Genomic DNA, 21,684 nt, shown 5'->3' on the forward strand with positions numbered 1-21,684 from the left:
GTTGGTTTAACAGCAACATCCATCTGAGGTGGAATACAGCAAATTAACATTCACATAGTGAAACCAATTCTCACGATAGGTTCGGAATGCAATTTTAGTTGGGAAGTTTTGGAACAAACATACTAAGTCCTTTGTTTCATGATGAGCATTCGAATGGTGAAATGCAACTACATTTTTCATCCAATGAGTTTGATGGCTACTCAGATAAATTCCCACTAAACACCCGCCGTGAAATACAATATGTTAAATAAGGAGAAAGCACCTTTCCATAATATCACAATAGTAAGACACATTCAAATGCAATATACAATGGATCACTTGTCCTGGCTAGCTTGATCCCCAGACCTTACTATTTTAGATTTTTTGTCTGACGATAGATAAAAGACAAAGTTTTTCAACATGTAGTACAGATATCAATCATCTCAAATAAAAAATTGATTCATGTGATAGTATTACAACCATCATACTAGAAAATTGCCACAGAAATTGTATGATGACAACTTATATGCAATCAACAAAGAGGTCGTGAACTAGAGCATCTAATGTAGTTTGTCATGTATAATTCATTTTTTGTATTTGTTTCATTCTCTCTTAAAAATTCATTATAACTTGATTTTGTGTAATGTGTAACTAGGTTTGTAATGAATTAAATGATCTGAGCTTGTGTAGGTACCAGTTGCCAGATTCGAAAAAATTTCCAGTAACGGGGAATTATTCAATTCCATTTGGTCGTTCAGTGAATCACCCGAATTCTAAAATGTATTTACTTCTACATTCTAAAAGATTGAGTTCCAAATTTTACTTTTCAAAATGTGAAATGTCATATTCATGATTGAACCCATGCAAATGAGGAATTGGCCTTTCCATTCAAAATACTACTTCTATTCTCTACAATTCTTTGGGAAAAATTTCTCCCTGTTTCGCCAATATTAATTTTTGGGCAAGTCAACTTATATACTCCTGATCTAATCGACACTGAAGTTTTGTCTTCAATGTTTTCAATGAATATACTCAAACTTTTATTTGTTTTGCAAGCTATGTGTAAGCATTCATTTCTGAAAAAACGAGCGACACTATTGGCGGGTCTACCAAAATATGATAATGTCCTGAAGAAGTCATTGTACGACGAAACACATGTTGCGTTTTTGTAAAACTGTTTAGTAAAAATCTCACAATAAAGTGTTTTTCAAATACGTTATGGATTTTCATCAAGTATTGGCCAATTCCATCAAATATTATTATGTCGTTTACATGAGTGTGAAAATATCTGCATAGTAACTGGTGAATTCAGGTGACATTGTTCAGTGAGCCTGTATGATAACAATGTGTACATGAACAGTATGAAGCTATTATATATGAAACACATGTTGCGGTTTCATAAACTGTTCATCGAAAATCTTTCAATGGAATGGCTAATTCCATAACATATATAGTTATGTAAAAATTGAAATTCATACTCTCAATACCCAATTACATTACCTTAGGCTTTTATACTATTTTTTCTGGCTTCTCGATCATGTGCTTTATTAACTGGTGGCGGTTATTTAGCTCGTTCTCGGTAGAACCTCAGTAGCGGCGACGTTGAGACGGAAGAGCGCTTGTAAGAACCGATGAGAGAATCGACAGGGGGGCCTTATCATCGCCATATACTCGATCAACACCAGCCCACCTTTCCCTACCGACCCCAGCAGAGCGAGTCTGTCGATACTCTCACCACTACAGCTACCGGTTCGCAACATACAGGTAAATATATATTTCATATACTTTGAGTTAGTGATAGATTTTAATACCACAATCCATATTAAATAAGCATTATGTCATTGTACTTTCTTATTTTGAATGCAAGACTGTGCATTATGTTCAATTTTAGAATTCTTCAGAAGTATTTTTTGAGAAAAAGTCTTTTTGATTTTCCTCTTCTCCATCATTAACGAAAAATGGAAAACTTCCAAAGAAAGGAAGTAAAATAAATCCAATAAAACCTCTTTCTGAAGAAATGTAATGCATACACAGATGCAAATTCGAAAAAAATACTTTCGAAACGACTACTTTCATTTGATTAATGAATTACACAAAAGTCACTTTTTCCTATCCAGTTTGTTTGAATATTTTCAAAATATGTGTATCCATTAACCATATGTCTCCTCCTACGAATGACAACTATCAAAAGTCGAAACTTGTGCGAGCTAAGGACTAATGAGGTCTTACCTTTTAACGTGTGATATCTAACCCGGGTTTGTACTGCAAACATTCGTTATGGAATTCATAGGAATCATCATTCACAGGAAAACCACACAATGTGATATATGAAACTAAATGTCACTCAAAAGGATTACTATCGTACCCAATGGTAAAATTTCGAGATAATGCACTTAGTTGTTCACCTCATCAGCTCCGTTTTGAACAACATTATAAGATGAAGCACTCCTTTTTTTATAACATGAATACTTTATCCCCTGAATATGCCAACTAGGTTGGCGTCGAAAAGAGTAATGCAGTTCTGTTGATTGGGAAAAGTGCTTGTTTTGGAGTTTTCAGTTTCAACTTCTATCGGGCATCTAATACAAAGATTCATTTCACCTAATCAATATCGAAAACTCATTTCGTTAATTTTGAAAAATTCAAATCAATTGAGTTTTCTTTTACAGAATTCCGTATCTATTTGGATAGTTTCGAGTTCACATGCTGTCAATTTTATTTTAACAGAAATGGACTAACTAAATGGACGAAATATTTACTGATGACTCGACTGTTATGGTAGTTTACGAGTACAGTGGTTCTGTACCGTATACTTTGTCTTATCGTGAAATTCTGCTGCAATTCAGGTATTACATCTATATAGTCGAGTCAAACATTGTACGAATATAGTCCTCTGAAATCTGAATTATAAGTATGCAGTAGCACTAATTGAACATAAGGACTGACAATTCCGGCTGTACAATGGTGAACTCACAATAACTAACGAATACAAACTATATAAAAGTATTGAAACTGAAGTCTGACTGTTATCAATAAAGTATTGGAAGCTGAACTTTCAAATGAAATATGTTTGAAACGTTTCTCCGTTAACCAGCTGTCGCATCCCTACGAACGACAACCCTCAGAAGTCTAAACTTCTGCAAGCAAAGGACTAACGAGGTCTTACCTTTCGATGTGTGATTCCTAACAGTGATTGGACGATAGCAGGTGAAAATCGATCGTTCAGCCTGCGGCTTGAACCACCAACTTGCACGGCGGTCGATTCAGTGATTGAACTAAGCACCCACGTCGAACCGACCGGCTACCGACCGACCGGTAGCCGGTCTTCTTGAAAGCTTGTAATCCCGAGCAAGAAAGTCAACATGATCATATATCAATGGATACTTTTTATTTTTACGTGTACGTGAACTTCATATATATGTTCCCATTGAAGAAACTTTTCCCATGCCAGCTCAAAAATATTCTTCAAATACGCGTTTCGCTAATCAAGTTGCATCGTTAGATGGCTACAAATTTTTCTTCAGAGATTTTCCTTATGAAATCTCTAATTAAGTGAAAGATACCTAGATATATAATTTGCACATGAAGACGGCGATAAACGTTACCAAAAGTCATATTGATCGACTTATTGAATGAGACACGTTTTTTATTTCCAATAACATTCCGTTCAATTTGAAATTCTTCTACTCGTCTATAGTAAAATTCATGCCATTTCATCTCGAAGTATAAATTGTCCCTTCTAGTAAAAATGAACTCGATTTGTAAAAAAACAGAATTTCAAATATATCCCAGTTTAGTGTATTTCATGTAACATGGATCTATTTCAATAATAGAAATGCATTGTGTCAGTATTATCATTAAATCCGATGGATATATGTCCGGTATTAAAAAGACATCAAAGATAATCCAATAACAATAACAATGATGATACATGAATGAGTATACTCTTATCTGTCAGGTAAAGCTGGATAACATATGAGTATACAGGATTACACCCATCTTGAATCATTGGCTTTACAAAAATATTGGTGCAACTTTTTCAAATTATAACATATCAGTCACACAAGAAAATACACCTAGAAGTATATATCATGTTTCGAAACTTTTAGTAACATCACAGCATACAATGAAGTGGAGTAAATGATTTCTTGAAAATTTAATTGGCAGAGAATATAACGAAATATTGTTCTCCAAGAGTAACACTACAATTGCAAAATTTGATTCAATACTGTCTCGCTTGAGGTCATCCCTTCAGTTAGTATTTGAAGCCCAAAGCACTTAACCTGGGGCTGTCCAATTTCAGATACATCCTTACAGCTGAGATAAATCACAAGCGAAAGCTAAAATGGCAATTACCGAAGGAACCGCCAGTCTCATGCATTTCAAATCTGCAAAATTGAGTTGATGCAATGCGAAGGAATGGACCGTCCGTAGATTTCCGGGCAAGTGACCACATATAACGCCCTTTGAACTTTATGTATATTAATTATCGTTAGGGCGATTTGGCTCCATTAATCAGGCGGTTAACGCGTTGAGCCCCTAGGAATCGAAGAACCCAGGTGCATTTCGTTATCTGCCGGATCGTCCTCCGATAACCATTTCCATCCTGCCGCCACCCGTGCTTTGGGATGGGGAGATTAGGGTTATGGTTAGTAGAAATTCACGGAGTTCCGCTGTGGTTGTGGTTCAACGGAAGCAACAAATTGGAATGAATACATATGTGGAAGTTCATATTTGTCTAATACCGTTAGGGAATACAAATCCGAGAGGAGTAGACCGTTGAGATACGTTCTAGAGAAATGGAGATTTTGTAGGAACTTTTTATTGTGACATTACTCAAAGATTTCTATATTAATTAAGTAGCTATGAAACGATTTGAGTACGTAGTAGTTGATGAATCGATTCTAGAAAGTTTATGTCTGTTTAGATTTCTACTGAATATATATCTAATACCACTCCCAGATATTTCAACGTTCATAACAATTTTATCATTGAGTTTCTTTTAGTAGATTGTTTATGGTACGACAAATATTCAATATCGATAACTTGTAGCGCGAAACTCTGGGGGATTTACTCTTCAAACGATGTTTCAGGAGAAAGGATTGTGTTATCTAGGTGGTGATCATTTTGAACAATATATTTGATGCATGCCTACTTCAGGATCAAACAATCAAAAAGGGAAATTCTTCTCATGAAAAATATTTGAAAATTCAATGCGCTTTATGGGCTTTGGCGAACTAATGGTTGGCATAAATCTCACTTTTAACGTCTCACTGCTAAATGTCTCATTACAGACTTTGAAATTCATCCAAGATGCTGCTGACAATTTATAATAACAATAAAATTAGTTATTATCCTAACTTATCAACTTCTGGCATTCCATGGAAGTAAATTTATATCGTGAACAAATTTTTGGCTTCGAATCGAAAAAACCAATTAAATTCATAGGTATGAGTAAAGATTGACAACTTATGCGCTGACATAGAATTTAACTACACTTTTAACGAAAAAATCATATCTACTACTTATTCCAAGAAATTGACATTGTTTTTTCATAACGTGACATGTTGAGTGAGAATATCACAAGTGTCATTTGAATAAGTTGTAATGGATTTTCATCAAGTTACGGTTAGTTTCATCATACAGGGTGTTTCAAATTCGATCCTCACTATTGGGATCTCGGAAACTAAGAACGATACGAAGATGGTTAAATTGGGGCACAACCATTTTTCGCCAAAAATTCAATGACTTGTACAATAACAAAATGTCATTGAGTTTAACAAATTGAAAGTCAAATTTAGAAACATCAAAGTCAAAGCCTATTATGATAAAAAATAATGTGTTTCAATATCTCCAATTTTCGAAAAAGGATGATGAATTATGATACATCATTGAAAAGATAAAATCTGGTTCTATTCAAAACAGAAAGAATCCAATATAGAGCCGAGGAGAAAAAATAAAGTTGATGATGGTTGCCGTAAGACGAAACGTCGAATAGCAAATCTGAAAACCCCAGTATGTAGCAGGAAAAAGGTGGCAATGGGGAAGTGCAATTTATTTCCGAATCCTTCGAAAAATAAAGCCAGAAAAAAATAAAAACCATTTTCCACAATTTCTGTTTTTTCCGGATATCTCCGAATTTCAGAATTTTCCAACGGCATAAAGGTAAATGCGCAACTTTGCCCCAATTCAACCATCTTCTATCTTTCGTAGTTTCCGAGATCCCAATGGTGAGGATCGAATTTGAAACACCCTGTATACATTCATTTTCATATTTGAATTGTTTCCATAGGTAAGTCTATTTTTTTTGTTGGGGATCAGTAACCTAAAACATATTGCATTCGATTTTTGAAGTACCAATGAAAAATATAGATTCTGAATTATAAACTGCAGCAGATTATTGAAATCTCGAGCACCTTTTGGAAGACTTGTAATTATGCCAATAAATATAGTCCATATGATCTATTTCCAAAAATAACTATACTTAAAGAAGGAAGTAATACAAATCATGAAATTATGAAACAACAAAAATTGATTGGCGCTCCGGGGCGACTTCATTGATTCCAGTGGCGCATTTGCTATTTCTGCTGCAGGAAAACCCGGATAAACCTGCAGCACCACATCATCTGAAGATCTTGATCTGCCAATGTCCTCTCTTTCATAAAACAAGATGTAGGGTGTCTCCAGAGGCTCCAATAAATTCAAGACATCGCCGGAACACGTAGTGACACGACTTTCGTCAAATTCAAACCAGTCCGTTTCGTCTTTGATCAATGCGTAATAATGACCAGATTCGCCAAAACCACAGTGAACAATGATTACATGAAGATTTTAAAAGTGGTCTGCTGAATTGAAGTGTTCTATTTCGAAAATTCGTTTGTTACTCCTGAATCATAATGTAATTTGGAAAAATAAAATGACACCACTACTTGAGAGTATCTCAGATAAAAACAGAAATCAGCTTAGAAATCCCCGAAATGTACCAATTTTTAGTTTTAATATCAAAAGTTACTTTGTCATCTCTCGATATATTGCATACATTCTCATTTCATGTGAATTTTTATGAATATTTTCACTCATGTTTCTGCATCATTCTTACATTGCTATCAATTAATTAGTCAACATATTGTACGCCTGTGTATTGTGGACAGTTTTTCAGCTAGAACTTCTAGGAAATAGTAAGCTCATTATCGAAACTCAAAACGATGAACACCATTTTATTCCATTAAGAATTCTTTGAAATATTTAAAACTCAATCAGGTCCCCTAAACTTGTGTTCTAGTCTCAGCGGAAGCAGTCGAGGTGGAGGAGCATGAAGGGGGCTTCGACGGAGAGTTCGAAACTAGGGAGACGCTCAAGCTGACCGCCCGCTCCCCGTTCCAGCGCGACGCCTACACATCGACGCGTCGCCCATCCATCAGCACCAGAGGCCGAGCGCGGGATGAGACGACGCAAGAAATACAAGATGAAGACGAAGCCACTCTCAGAGAGCTGCTTATTAGGTAGATTAACTATAGCGATGCAAAAGCTGACCAGCAGGTCGGGGTAGTTCTGCTAGTAGGAGAGTGATCTTTTAATTACTAATGACCACCATCTCTCTCAATGAAAATGCAAAGTGAAACACTTGATGACAAAAATAAGATTTTCACCACATCTCAAAGAACATCACCCAACTTATGAGTCAGTTTCATAAATGATTCAATTATGATATGATATTTCGATCTACCCTTACATCTCAAACAGCAGCTATTCTATTATTCAACTGCAGAAAGGAAGTTTTATCTACGTCGTTTTCAAAGGACTATTTCTATAGAATCATCATTGTGTGAAATGGAATGCATAGTTTGTTTCATCAAAATATATACAATCACAACTTCACTCCATGGTAACTTTCACAATGTCTACATATTTTGCCCTGAATCATTTTTCCAAAAAATGATGATCTTTATGAGAAATAAATGCAGTCACAAAATCCTCAGGAATATTCGTTGTTTGGCGGTGAACACAAATTGAGTTCGATTCAAGCTCTAGAAGTTTTTAAATCCCTTATCTTTCCAGAGTTACTGAGTTGAATTAAAAAAACTCATAGGAAATTCGTATTTTCATTAAGTATGTTATAACAAATAATTTTCACTTGTCAATAAAATTGCAAAAAAGGCAAAAATTATATACAATATTGAAGATAACTCAAAGACAGTATGAGTAGGATATCCCTGAATGAATGATCACAAACTGACCACAGGACAACTGATTTTCTACAGCATTTCAGAAAATTATCTGTGAGATGTATACAAGTCGAAGTGTAAATTTCGAGTACGACTGAGGAGAATGTATCGACATCCATTAACACAACGATCTCTCATTCCAATATCCACCTCGACTGCAGTTGCTCAATGCTCAGATACGGACCGCAAGTTTGCCAGGACCTTGACTCAATTTCTGATTTTTTTGACCAAAGTGAAAACTTACCTTACTAGTTATCTGGTTCTTCGAAAACTGAAATGACGAGCATTACCAAATGTATAACAGAAATGCGACATGAGAGTAGTTTTGAGTGAAAAGTAATGTTTGCAAAGGTTGTCTCTCTGCCAGAATCCTATACGAATTGTAACTGCCAAATGCTATAAATCTGACACAATATGGAATATTTTCACCAATCTGGTAAAGAAGGTCAGCACCATAAATGTTTGAATCGGGAAATAGGAATCCTGTGACGCATTTCAGAAAGACGCCCATCAGCAAGAGAATACCCTCTCTTTTATCTCAGATAACCTGTAGCTATTCAGGCTACCAAGGAAAGTGCTTCTTTTGAAATCGTATCTGTGGACTGTCTCCTGGTATATTCTATAACAGCAATAAAGGCATACTGATTGTTTGATATTGAGATTGTCTAATTTTCAAGAGGCGAAATCCCCATCTTAATGACCGTAACAACCTTTCCATAACAGGGCATCTGTGAGTCAGCTATACCTGACGATACATTAGGTTCAGCTATGTAAGATTTTTTCGCCTCAGGTTTGGGTAAATTAGCGTTTGAGCATAAGCATTTGCTGACCTGCTCAGAAGAAGTTTGACTCCTGTCCTCATTATTCAAAATGTTTTTCATAACTTCAAAAAATTGATAAATCGGTTATATCGAAGTCAGAATCAACGAGCACTTCTTTTTGAAGTACAAAATTTTGCAAATTAACGACCAGAAATGAAAAATTGGAATAACTGCTATAGAAATAATAAAATGTTTGCTTCAGATGCCATTTCTGCCGAAATGTTTTTGTCACTAGTATAACTGAAATCTATATACTATTTTTTGTCGAGTTGGTGAAAAGATAATGAAAATTATAGAGGATTTGAAGAGAAAGTATCACAAAATGAACTTATTTGATGATATATGGAAACAAACCATAAGTGGAGATGAAATGTCAAAATCAGTTAAGCAACTGACTAGTTATCGACATGAATGAAAGTAAAAACTGTGAATTTTTTTTGTTTGATCAGATCAATCTGCATTTGAGAAAACAGAGTGACCTACAGCATTTCACACTAATTCAAATGAAACTCCCCTACTAGCAGAATTTGTATGCACAAACTCATCTTTTCGACTTATTGAAATTAAAATATTGTTACAATATGAAAGAATAGGGAAGACTTATATACAATATCAAGAAGAATATCATGACGATATTTTGTTACGTCATAGCATTTTCAGATGTTTTCAGTTCAGATCTGATTTTTTAAAACGAGGCAATATTTGAAGAAATCTGTATGAAATCAGCTTCTTTCATTCCGGTTTGAAAATGAATAATTGTATTTGAATTCCTATGCTGTGATATAATTCCTGGAAAACATTTTTTGATTTCAGCTTTGTTCTGAAGCGTTCTCGGCTTGTCATTTATTACTATACAATATGTTTTTTCATGTATCATATCATGATTATTCCATAAAAAAGACCATGCAACTTTCTTGTTTTACCAAATCCTACCAACAGTAAATATTGCGTGAAGTATATTCCTTTCATTTATCTACGAAAATAATTCCATGCTATTCGTGGGTATAATTATACGATTACCCACTTGAAATTCTCTTACGACAGATATTATCATATAAGTCTTTCCTATATCTATTAAAAAATCACTGTAAGACTATTTCCAATTGCTTTTTTGCCACACTTATTATTTTTTGTAAGATATGATTCGTACATTAAAACAGTCAGTCTTCTCTTGAAAAGTTAATAGATACGTCAGATTTTATACAAAACTATGATGATTGGTTAGCATAACAAACTCGTCAAATTTGAAGAATCTAATTAGAAACTGAAGAGGGTTCATTCAATTATCAAATTCTTTATAATTTATTCAAAACGGAACTCATGAAAATGCCTCCTTTAGCGACGTTTCATCGTTTAGTTAAAGTATAGCTGAATTTTCAGTTTTAGTGTTTGAAAATTTGTACAAACACTCTTGAGTTTGAATTGATTGAACTCGTTCAGAACTCGTTAGTACACCAGAGTTAGTATGGAAAATGGTTAAGTGAATTGAAATATACAATTCAAAAATTTTTACTCAAAAAGTGTAGATTTGTGGGATTTGAGTCTGGTTATAGTAGCTTACATTAATAACATTCGAAACAAGTGTTTTGTTTCGTTCAGCAACTGTATCTGGCTCAGATTAGAGTAGTTTCGAATTAAAGGAGTATATTAATTCCGTTTTCGAAAACTCCTCTTTCAATTTTTTGGACGGTATTGGACTATCCTACTTTCGAAACCCAAAGGATTCGGTGATTTTGTTTGTTTAACCAATCACTTCCTAGCTGAGTCTATAAAATTTGATTTTTTTACTTGTAATATCACTTCAAAAATTTAAATTCTTCATTATTTTGGTTTCATTTTCAATGTTTTTATTATTTATTTGTTCGGTGAGAATAATAAATATGTATCTCGTCGATTGAACTAGCTCAACTCATTTTCACGTGAAACTTGACTTTGTTAACATATCGTTTAATATTTTTTTCAATTCTCATTTCGAATACTGACTAGATTAGATATCATTTCATGATCTCATCTAATGCCACTGTTTGTTTGTTGTTTTTGACCTGCACTTATTATAGCGTGTTATGGTCAAAATGATGATTTTCAGGTGCGATCACAAAGGACAAAAATCATTTCTTATTATTATCGATGATCAGTAGTAATATTGTCGACATCGTCATCTATTATGGCCAATAGTACGCCAGTAATGATGAATGGATTCACAATATACTTGCATACGTTCTTACAATCTATAAGGTTTTATCAAATGATAATGCCTCAAGATATGACTTTCGTACGAACATTGTATTCGATCAAAAATCATGTAACTTGACAAGTAGGATTGGAACCTCTCGTGTGATATGAATCTGATGAAAAGTTTACCCAAACACCAGAACTAAAGTACTTTTTCTCAATTCGCATTGCATCATCATCATCATTCATGATAAGAATCGCTCGTTGATAGGTAAGACCTCGTTGATTCTTAGCTCGCACAAGTTTCGACTATTGAGGGTTATCGTTCGTAGGGAGAAACAGTTGGTTAATGAAAATACAGGTTTTTAACCGATCATCATCATCGGGATGAGACTGAAATCAGTTTTAATGGAGTCGTCGTCGTCACCACCATCATAATAATATGGAGATGATGCTGATTTGGTTACGTGTCGAGAAGAAGTGCTATACTTCTGATGCGTGTGAATATTGTTTTCATTAGGATTATGGACTATTCAAAAGAACTTATTATGGATAAATGGTTCATGGCAATTTGAATATGCGACTATAACATGCTTGAAATTCAATAAAATATAGTAATTTTTTGATAGATTAATGCCACGAAATAAAAATAATTTCAATTGAAGTAACTAAAACTGACCTAACTACTACAAATTTGTTAAATAAAAAAAACTCACTGATGTTTTTAACAAATACTATCCTAAACACATACAGCGTGTCAATTTGAAAACGTACCAACCTCTATATCTCTGTCCATATAGAAAACTAAAAATATGCATGAATACTTCAAACTTTCGTAGGCTAGTTTCAAATTAAAGTACATCAATACTCTAGCGGGGGCGGATACAACCTCTGGAATTTCAAATGGAAAAGGGAGTTGAGTGATATCTAATTCTGAAGATCGTTCAGCTACCTTTTCAAAAATACCACCTCCACTCCACCTCTTTTGTTCGCGAGAAATCTGGGAAAAACTATAAATAAGTGTGGATATCGAACACTTTGTGATATCACTTGATTGAATTGAAACGGAAAAAACTTGAGTTGAATTACATAACGGAGAATGTTTGGAGTATCTGTACCTGTACGGGGGAGGGTGAGTGTAGACCCACAGCACTTAGGCCACATGTGACCCATTGTACATCCTCCCAAGGAGTTGTCGTTCCAGGTCATCGTCCATCCTGTCCTTTCCAGGAAGGTGGACAGGTGGACAGGTGACGATAACTCCGGACATTCGTATAGAACATGTCTGACAGTTTCATCTTCCTGTTCACACACATCCTGCATAGAGGTGTGTCCACTAGCCCCATATTGTGGAGGTGTTTCCTCAGTTGTCAGTGGCCAGTCATAAATTCTACTGTTGAGTGTAGATTTTTCCAGGTCATCGCAAGATATTTCTTCGAGCACCACTTTCCCAGGGTCACCCAGGGTGATCCTGGCAAGATTGCATCCTTTGATTTCATCCCATCTCTTTAGGGTTTGAGCATGGGTGTGAGGTTTGGCTAGTTCCTCAATTGTCGAAGTCATCAGGCCGTCGGTGCCACTGGGTCCTAAAATTCTCAGTTCAGCCGTTTTATTGGCCAAAGAGTCGGCAATGCGATTACCTTTACTTCTGTCGTGGCCTTTAACCCACCTCAGGATAATGTTATTATCGACCGAGGCTTTGGCTAAATGTTGGTGGCACTCTAGTACTAGCCCCGAGGTAACACGTTTTCTGTTCATGGTTAATAGGGATTGTCTGCTATCGGTGCAGATTGTTATGTTTTTGTCAGAAATTCCTTTTCTGGTTATTTCTTTTGTGGCGATTGGAATACCAGCCAGTTCTGTTTGGACTACGGTAGTACTTTTTCCCATTCCCCACTTAATCCTTAGGCTTAGTGATCTGGAGTACACTCCACATCCTGAGCCTTTTTTGGTTTTTTAGCCGTCTGCAATGTTTGAAGTATTTCCACTTCTCATATTCAACAAAATAATGAAGCGGCAAATTATCATTTCTGAAACCATTATTTGTTACGAAAATTACTTTATTGTTGAATTATTTTCACAAGTTGAAGATTGTGCGTTCATTATATTATTTCAACGACAGTATTTATACAAAGAAATTAAATTTTTCTTATGTATAGCAAACATAGTAGATACGCCAGAAGACTGGCAAGAATGTTCAATGAAATATATCCCAACAGTAACTTAAATCATAAATATGCCCTGGAATCCGTAACTGAGTTTAGTAAAACTGGTTCTGTTGCTCAGGAAAAAAATAATATTTGGCACAATATCTGTTTCACTGATGCGTATTTCAACAAACACAATTTTCGCTACTAGAGCGAGGAAAATCCGCGACTTTTCGAAGAAGTTCATATACACAATATTCAGAAAAAGTGGACGTGCGATCTGGTATTCTGTGGAATACTATTACTGGACCTCAATTGATCGAGGAAAATTTAACAGAAATAATAGACCCCTTGTTAACTTCTAGTTTGGATTATCAAATTGATGCGGCTTTTGCCAGACGATCTTATTCGCATTCAACAAGATGGCGCTCCACCACACAATTTTCTTCAGTTAGATGTGACTAAATTATAGATTTCTTGGCATATGGATCGGTCAAAGAAGGGCTATAGAATGACCGCCACGATGCCCCGATATATCGCCCTTAGATTTCTTTGAATGTAGGCATCTGAAATCGATGTTTATAACTCAAACTAAATGTTTGGAAGATTTGAAGATGAGAATAACAGCTACGTATAGAGAACTCCAGACAGAAGTTTTCCGGAATATTAAAGAGGACTTTGAGAGCAGACTTCATCACTGTTAAGAAAATAATAGTCAACATTTCGAACATTCTTCAATATACATTAATTCTTCAGTAATTTTTCACATTTTATTGTAAAAGTATGGATACTGAAGTATATTCAGTTTCATTTGACGTCTCCAAAAGTACGAATCAAGTGTGTGGAGTTTTTGAAAACGTACTTGGAGACCTTCGAAATGGGCTATCACTTAACTCTCTTTCTATCAAGGAATTTGGGGATTATGTTCGCCCCTGATAGAGGGTTGATGTAATTCCATTGAAAACTTACCTTAAAAATGTTTTTCTTGAAATAAGTTCGACTTACTTTGATATTTTTCGAAAATTTTTATAGTGGCCAAAATATAAAGGGTGCTACGTTTTCAAATTGACATCACGTATATCTCACCTTGAACCTGGAATGGAAACTGAAGATCATCTGAATTTCTAATTTGGTTCATTGTGGATCAATGTACTTCACGATTCGGATATTTCATCAATGCTTCATTTGCATCTAGTTTCACTAAAATTAGATGAATTTTTTTCCACATTTTGGCAATGTATTTAACCCTATGAATGATTATTCCCAAAAAGTTGAACTGAAATATCATGATCATGCGTTGAAATTTGATAGTCAAATAAAACCAATAGAGATGCCGCCAATCAAATATAGAAACTCCGCACAGCATTACGGCATTTGAGTTGAATTTTCATATCATTATTGACTTTACTAAAATGAATGAAAATCACTTTTGTCTAATTTCCACTAGTTATTTTATTTTTAAGAACTAACATTTGAATTCTGTAGGTGAAGTGGAAAACGTGGCAGTTGAATGACCAAAGGTACCAACTATAAAATTCAAAACTGGAGAATATAGAAATTACCGGGGTTGTCAAACTCATAAATTCAAGAGTGAAGACCTACATAAATCGAGTTGCTAGTTTGAGGGTATACATTTCGGATTTTTGATTGATTTAATAATTTCCAGGTCTTCTAAAACGAGTACCTTGATTTATGTAGGTCTCCACTCTTGAATTTATGAGTCTGACAACACCAGCAATTTCTATAATCTCCAGTGTTGAATTTTATAGTTGTACCCTCGTTTTCCAGTTTACCTACAAACTTGATAATGATTTCAAAAACTAAACCTCACGGTTTGATCTCCACAAACTTTAATTGAAAAATATATCACAACATGTTTCGCTAAGACATTAGCTTTTTCAAGTAAATCTCTTGAAAAAGCTAATGTCTTAGCGTAACATGTTGTGATATATTTTTCGAATAAAGTTTGTGGAGATCAAGTAAATCACTTGAAAAAGCTAATGTCTCAGCGAAACATGTTGTGATATATTTTTTGAATGAAGTTTGTGGAGATCAAATCTTGAGGTGTAGTTTTTGAAATTACTATGGATCTTCAACAAGTAACGGCCGAATCAATTAGTAAAACACAGAATCGGTCGTAAAAATAAAATAACTAGTGGAAATCATACAAGTGTTTTTCATTCATTTCATTGAAGTGATCATGAATTTACACAAAACAAACAAGTCATCAATTACACAAATATTATTAATGCAAAATTGCCAGGAGACTTCAATAGAATTTAAAAAGAGATATCTGATAAATCAAAAATCTAATGTTATTTCATAAAACGATACTGCAGAACAAGTTTGGTGTTCTCCATTGATTCGAAAATTCTGGTGCAAAATAAACTCCGGTTTGATGCCAAGGGGGGTTGAAAAAAGTTTGGTGTTACTAACGGTTACTTTTTCTTCCATAAGTTGGTTGAAGTTTTTTCAAGTTTTTTCATTCAATTCCCGTGTTTCTAATTTGGCGCACTGTAGATGATGAGACGGAACGATCTAAATAAATTTGTAATTATTTTTCAAAGTAATGTGAGTCGAATTGATTTCAAAATCTGTTACAAATCTGTCTTTCCGTTTATCAGCTGCCGCCCCCCTAAACGACAACTCCCAAAAGTCGAAACTTGTGCCAGCTAAAGACTAACGAGGTTTTACCTTTCAACGAGGGATTCCTAGCACGTTATATCAAGTTATACAGAGTATACAGTTCGTACAAGATGAAAAATAAGAAATAAAACTTTCTATATTTTTACCACTTTTATCTGTAACTAACATTACTGCAGTTTCGTCCCATAAGGGCATTTTCAAACAAGTTTATTGTAATTGTTTGATAATGTCCTTGTAGAACGAAACTGCAGTTATTTGTAACGTAAATTACAAATAAAAGTGGTAAAAAACAAAGACAGTGCAACCAGTGCAATTGAAAGATTGGGTTATAATTGTATCTCAAATCCATATAATTCTCAATGTGTTTCATAATCTTAGAAATCACTAGATACTTCGAATGATGACATTCGAAAACAGGTATTTCGAAGTCAGAGTTGTTCTGATTTTTTTAGCATATCTGATTTTGTCTGTATTTTGAAATGCAATATATTGAAGTACTCCTTTGTGATCGGCACATATGTTAGTGCACAAACTCAATCAAAGAGCACGCTAACCCTGACGGGCTGTGTTTCCAAACTATAGGTGGAAGAACATTGTCGAAGAACGCCGATCTCAAAGTGACAAACAGTGTGACGCCGCGTCAGACAGACAGATAAGAGGCGAACGGATATTTGAACAAGGATACCTGGGAAGGTGTCCACTGTAGTTTGGAACACAGCCATGGTATCCTTGCCTCCCAGGTACTAGTAGGCGCTGGTGTGTGGTTTGGCGAATGTTTTGCTTTCGCTTGCTTCTGCATGACTCATCATTTTTATTTTTCATTATATTGGTCTTTATGCCATCAGTACTCATGCATGGTTTCAACATTCATTGGTATTGTTTGTGACATTCACTCCTAACAACTCTATCGAGTCTTATGGTTGTTATGTTTCGTCGAGTATTCCAAAGTATGTCATTATATCATAAAAAAAATCTTATCAATTATTTTACCGTTTATAATAGTAAACTTTTCAAACAATTCCATTTTATAGTTCTAAAACGTTATCGTATTGACATAGCGATTGTATGTATGTAAATGTTCAATTGTGGTACTAACATATAATATTTTATCAAGTTTTCAATCAATAGTTCTGTGAAAAAATCATCCTTCCACTTTTTCTGCACATTTATCGAGTAGTTTGATCACACTTCCCAACTGACGAAAACAGCACCGAAGTATTGTATGAAATTATTATTTAGCATGTTTTATGATGGGAAAATTATCCCAAACTTATTTTTGCAGAGTTCCAGTTAAAGGAACTGTAAACACCTTGGAAAACATGAAAGAGTTTTTGGAAAAGAAATTTTTTGGCTTTCTACTACTCCATCTTGATGAAAAAAAAAAGATGGATTAGTAGAAAGCCAAAAACTTTCTTTCCCAAAAATTATTCACCTGAAAAATATAACCCCTTCAATTCAAATGAAAGAGTTCTTTTTCAGATTAAAAAGTAGAATAAATCAGTTATAAAACACAATATTTGAAGGATTTGCTAAATACTGACATTATGAGTAAAACATTTTCATCTTTCAAGTTTCATCAAACCTATTTTCAGGATATTAAAACATCATTTTATTGTTTGTAGTGTTCAACAGAAAAAATTTGAATATACGCTTTGAGGGGACAAGATAATAAAATATTCAAAACAGCGATAGATATACAGGGTAATTCAAATTCGTACCCTACCCCCCATTGGGATCTCCCAGATTTACTATTCGACGTCTAGACGAATTTTTCGTTTTTATTTTTTTCTAGCCTTATTTGACAACATAGCTCAAAAATAAAAACTCGTTTTCATTGATATTTTTTCAGCTACACGTTTTCATGTTCAAAATTACTAACCGACGTTTCGTCTTTTGGCAATAATCATCAACTTTTGTTTCTATTATGGTCGCCATATTGTTTTTTCATACAGAAAAATAGTGCTTCTCATTCTGATTCCATTGATGTATAATTTGTTATGAATTTCTCTTCTAAAACCACAGGTATTAAAAAAAACAATTTCATATGAGATGGTCATGACTATCGAAAAATTTTGTTAAATAAACACTAAATCATCTAAAAGAACGATTCGTTCAGCCCAGTATCAACCCCCTACACTGTAGGTTAATGGACTGACACCTATCAGAAAACAACTACTCCCCTGGCTAACATCACGAAGGGCGTTGGATTGTATCCGACAGGTGTCAGTGCATGATTCTTCACTGAGTTTATTCTTGCATATGCTGTTGGCGATACAACTGCCGCAATATATTTTCAATTATTGGAACACACTTGCAGACCGGTTTCGAGCTGTTTGGTCACTCGTCAGTGCAAGGTAGTGTATATCATCTCACATATTGTCAGTGGGAATACTTGAAGACTGGCTATAAATCAAATCATCTAGAAGAACGATTCATTCAGGCCAGTTAAGTTTTCTTTCCTTATACAAGGAATTGGGCAAATTTCAGATATGCAGTTGGTTACCTCGTTGACCGACAGATGTGGCGATGACAAACCTGTTGTTTGTTGTCTGTCTCAGCTTAGTTCGAGGAATAATACTCTGAAGGAATTCGATTTTCAATTATCGGAAATCATCGACTTTATGTTGATGATATACACTACTTTGCACTGATGAGTTTCCAAACAGCCCGAAACCGGTCTGCAAGTGTGTTCCAATAATTGAAAATTTATTGCGGCAGTTGTATCGCCAACAGCATATTCAGTGAAGAATCCTGCACTGACACCTGTCGCATACAATCCAACGCCCTTCGTGGTATTAGCCAGGGGAGTAGTTATTTTCTGATAGGTGTCAGTCCATTAACCTACAGTGTAGAGAGTTGAGACTGGCCTGAACGAATCTTCTCTTTTAGATGATTTGATTTATAGCCAGTCTTTAAGTATTTCCACTGACTATATGTGAGTTATGAACACTAGTTGTCAGAACTCATCAAATATTATAAGTTTGCACAAATACAACAAATTTTACAAAACTTCATTATAGATTTGATAGGAATAGTACGAAAACAGCACAAATTTATTTTGAATTTTATCCGCAAAGACAACAGCCGGATAGAACATTATTCGAAATTTTGGACAAACACTTGGCTGGGTACGGTGTTTTGTAATTTTGGAACACTACCAGCAATAGATAAAACCACTCGTTCTACAGACTCGTGGATTTATCTAACTGTTTGCTTCCATGGTATTGTTGAATAACAAAGTTTTCGTTAAAAAATGAAAATTCATTGAAGTCTTAGTATTACTATTGATAATACTGATAATGAAAATAAGTTTGCCTACAAATTTTGAATTGCAATAAAAAAGTCAGCAAGCCTTGTTAAAGTATAGTGTTGTTAAAACTTTTTTATATGTTTGGTGTAATTTCTGTTACATAATGCAGAATACTCGAACAGGAATAATTTGAAAACCAGTGAATCTGAACCAAACAAAATCTATAAATCAAAAAATGATCTTGAAAGTCCCAATGCTTAGACTTAGTTACCAAATATAATCAATTCTCCAATAAGTCGTAGACATAGATAATAGTGGATTTTCTGTCCTTTCTTCACATAATTACATGTTTAGAAACATAACTGCCAGCAGCCTATGTAGTTCATTACATTATCTGCATCATTAAATACCCTAAAATAAACAAATTGATTGCGTGTGGATAAATTTATTCAAACTGAAACTGCAGTTTTTAAATCATTCATTGTTCATCATAGGTGGTATATTAAACCACGTACAGTCTTGGACAACGTCCAAATGTTATTTGTTACTTTTCATATTTGACATGGCGTGTTTTGATACTTTGTGAGAAAATTCGAATGAAACAAGAAAAAAGAACATTTCTATTAAATTGTACCTTGAGTTACTGCAGGAAATATATGAAATAGCAACAGCTCGGAATAAAATCTTTTTGCTTTTTGCGCAATTTAATTTCGTCCGTACTAGAAAGGAACGAAGAGGTTCGATACGAGAAGCAGTATAAAACACAATTTAGAAGGTTTAAAGTACATTATCCCATTTGGATGCATATCTATCAAATTTACGAACACTTTCTTCGAATTAGATTAAAGTTGCTATCCATCTTTTTGTTCGATGTTTTTAAATCACCAATCGTAATAAATGTGTGAGTGATATTGATTTTCATATGAAATGTACTATATGCATTATTCAGCAAAAAGTAATGAATGAAGGGTCCCAGGAAATTCAGAATCATCGTGATAACTACTTGAAGGAAAATAACACGTTTCTTTTCAACAATTGAGCTCTTCTCTATTCACTTGCAAAGACAATACCTAATTATGTTAATTTTCCAATTGAAATCTCTCATTACCTTCAAATATTCTTCAGAAAATTACCGTCGCAAATGACTTAAATAACATAATAAAACGTGTGGAAATTCTATTTGAATTCAAAAGTTGAATAGAACTGACCGATACTTGATGAAAATGTATATTTAAACTTACTAATATCATTTATTGTGAAATTTTCATTACAACGGGTTTTCGTAAAACCTGCCATGATGGTAATCTTTAAGTAAATAATGAAATAATGAGTTTCTGTTCTCATTCCGATTGAGTGAGTAAAAAATATGTAGATATAAAAATAAATAATATTTCATAACAATTTTTTTTCGTTTTCCATATTAAACAATCATTCAGTAATTGTTCTCTAAAGAGAAAACATTTTATTTGGTCGGTCGGTAGCCAAGCGGTTCGGCGTGGGTGATTTGTTCACTCACTTGAATTGACTGCCGTGTTGGTCGGTGGTTCAAGCCCTAGTCTGAACGATCGATCTTCACTTGCTATCGTCCAACCCGTGTTAGGAATCACACGTTAAAAAGGTAAGACCTCGTTAATCCTTAGCTCGCACAAGTTTTGCCTTCTGAGGGTTGTTGTTTGTAGGGGTGCGACAGCTGGTTAACGGAAAAACAGATTTTAAACAGATTCAAGGTTTCAGGTCTATACAAATAGAAATTTAAACATCGAATATAAGAAGTTTGTAGAATACATAGAAAAGCACATATTTTCTTTTTTCCATCTGACCTTACATATTTACTTCAGAAGAATATTTCAAAAATGAATTTTTTCAGATTTCAATAAACAGATTAATACTAAATTATTTTCGTTCAAGTTTCAAGTGGTTGAGTAAAAGCAAATACATAATTCCAATATTTTCATAAACTTAGTAATATTTGATAGTAGTATTGTATAGTTGAAAAATCCTTCAAACACCAAAAATTCTCAAATTTGCGTTGAAAATTGATAAAGGTAACATTGGAAGCTTCATTTTAAATAATTGTGTAAGTAATCTATGATGTTGAAAATTCCCTAGAGCAACAAGTATATTATACTAACCAAAAAAATTATTTTCATGTTGGAAAGAAAAGTTTTAACAAGGATAACAAAACTCGCGCTGGGATTAATGAGGCGAAATTAGGAACGACAATTCCAATAATATAGTTCTGAATACTCAAGGCCTAAATGATACAGAGATAACTCTAGTCTTATGCACTTTATTTTTGCGTTACTGAACGCATTATCTCTTCACAGACAATACACAACATACAAATTGTCAGGGTCATTGAGGTCGGGTTTATGAACCTGAACAAAGTAAACTCTGCTTATTAAGGTGTGAAAGCTATTTTCCGGTTTTTTTGGCCATGGTCT

The 21,684-nt window shown here is 34.3% G+C and overlaps 1 protein-coding gene across 11 annotated transcripts in view; it reads left to right on the plus strand.

The window, feature by feature from the left end:
* Window positions 1-21,684, plus strand: part of Glut1 (Glucose transporter 1) — a 356,436-nt gene that overhangs the window by 108,127 nt on the left and 226,625 nt on the right. For 7 of the 11 annotated variants that reach the window (XM_074171707.1, XM_074171709.1, XM_074171708.1 and 4 more), the window contains 2 exons: window positions 1,549-1,743; window positions 7,262-7,481. The exons of 3 other annotated variants lie outside the window; for them this stretch is intronic. In XM_074171707.1, coding sequence (XP_074027808.1) covers window positions 1,611-1,743; window positions 7,262-7,481 — 353 coding nt within the window. In that variant the 5' untranslated portion in view covers window positions 1,549-1,610. Of the gene's footprint in view, window positions 1-1,548; window positions 1,744-7,261; window positions 7,482-16,572; window positions 16,731-21,684 lie in introns of those variants that run through there. One more of the 11 variants, XM_074171714.1, reaches the window with a different exon arrangement.

This window comes from Leptinotarsa decemlineata, unplaced genomic scaffold (assembly GCF_025532065.1).
Source record: "Leptinotarsa decemlineata unplaced genomic scaffold, Ldec_3_MD MMD2_tig00000035_RagTag_RagTag, whole genome shotgun sequence".
In the NCBI taxonomy this organism is placed as follows: Eukaryota; Metazoa; Arthropoda; class Insecta; order Coleoptera; family Chrysomelidae; genus Leptinotarsa; species Leptinotarsa decemlineata.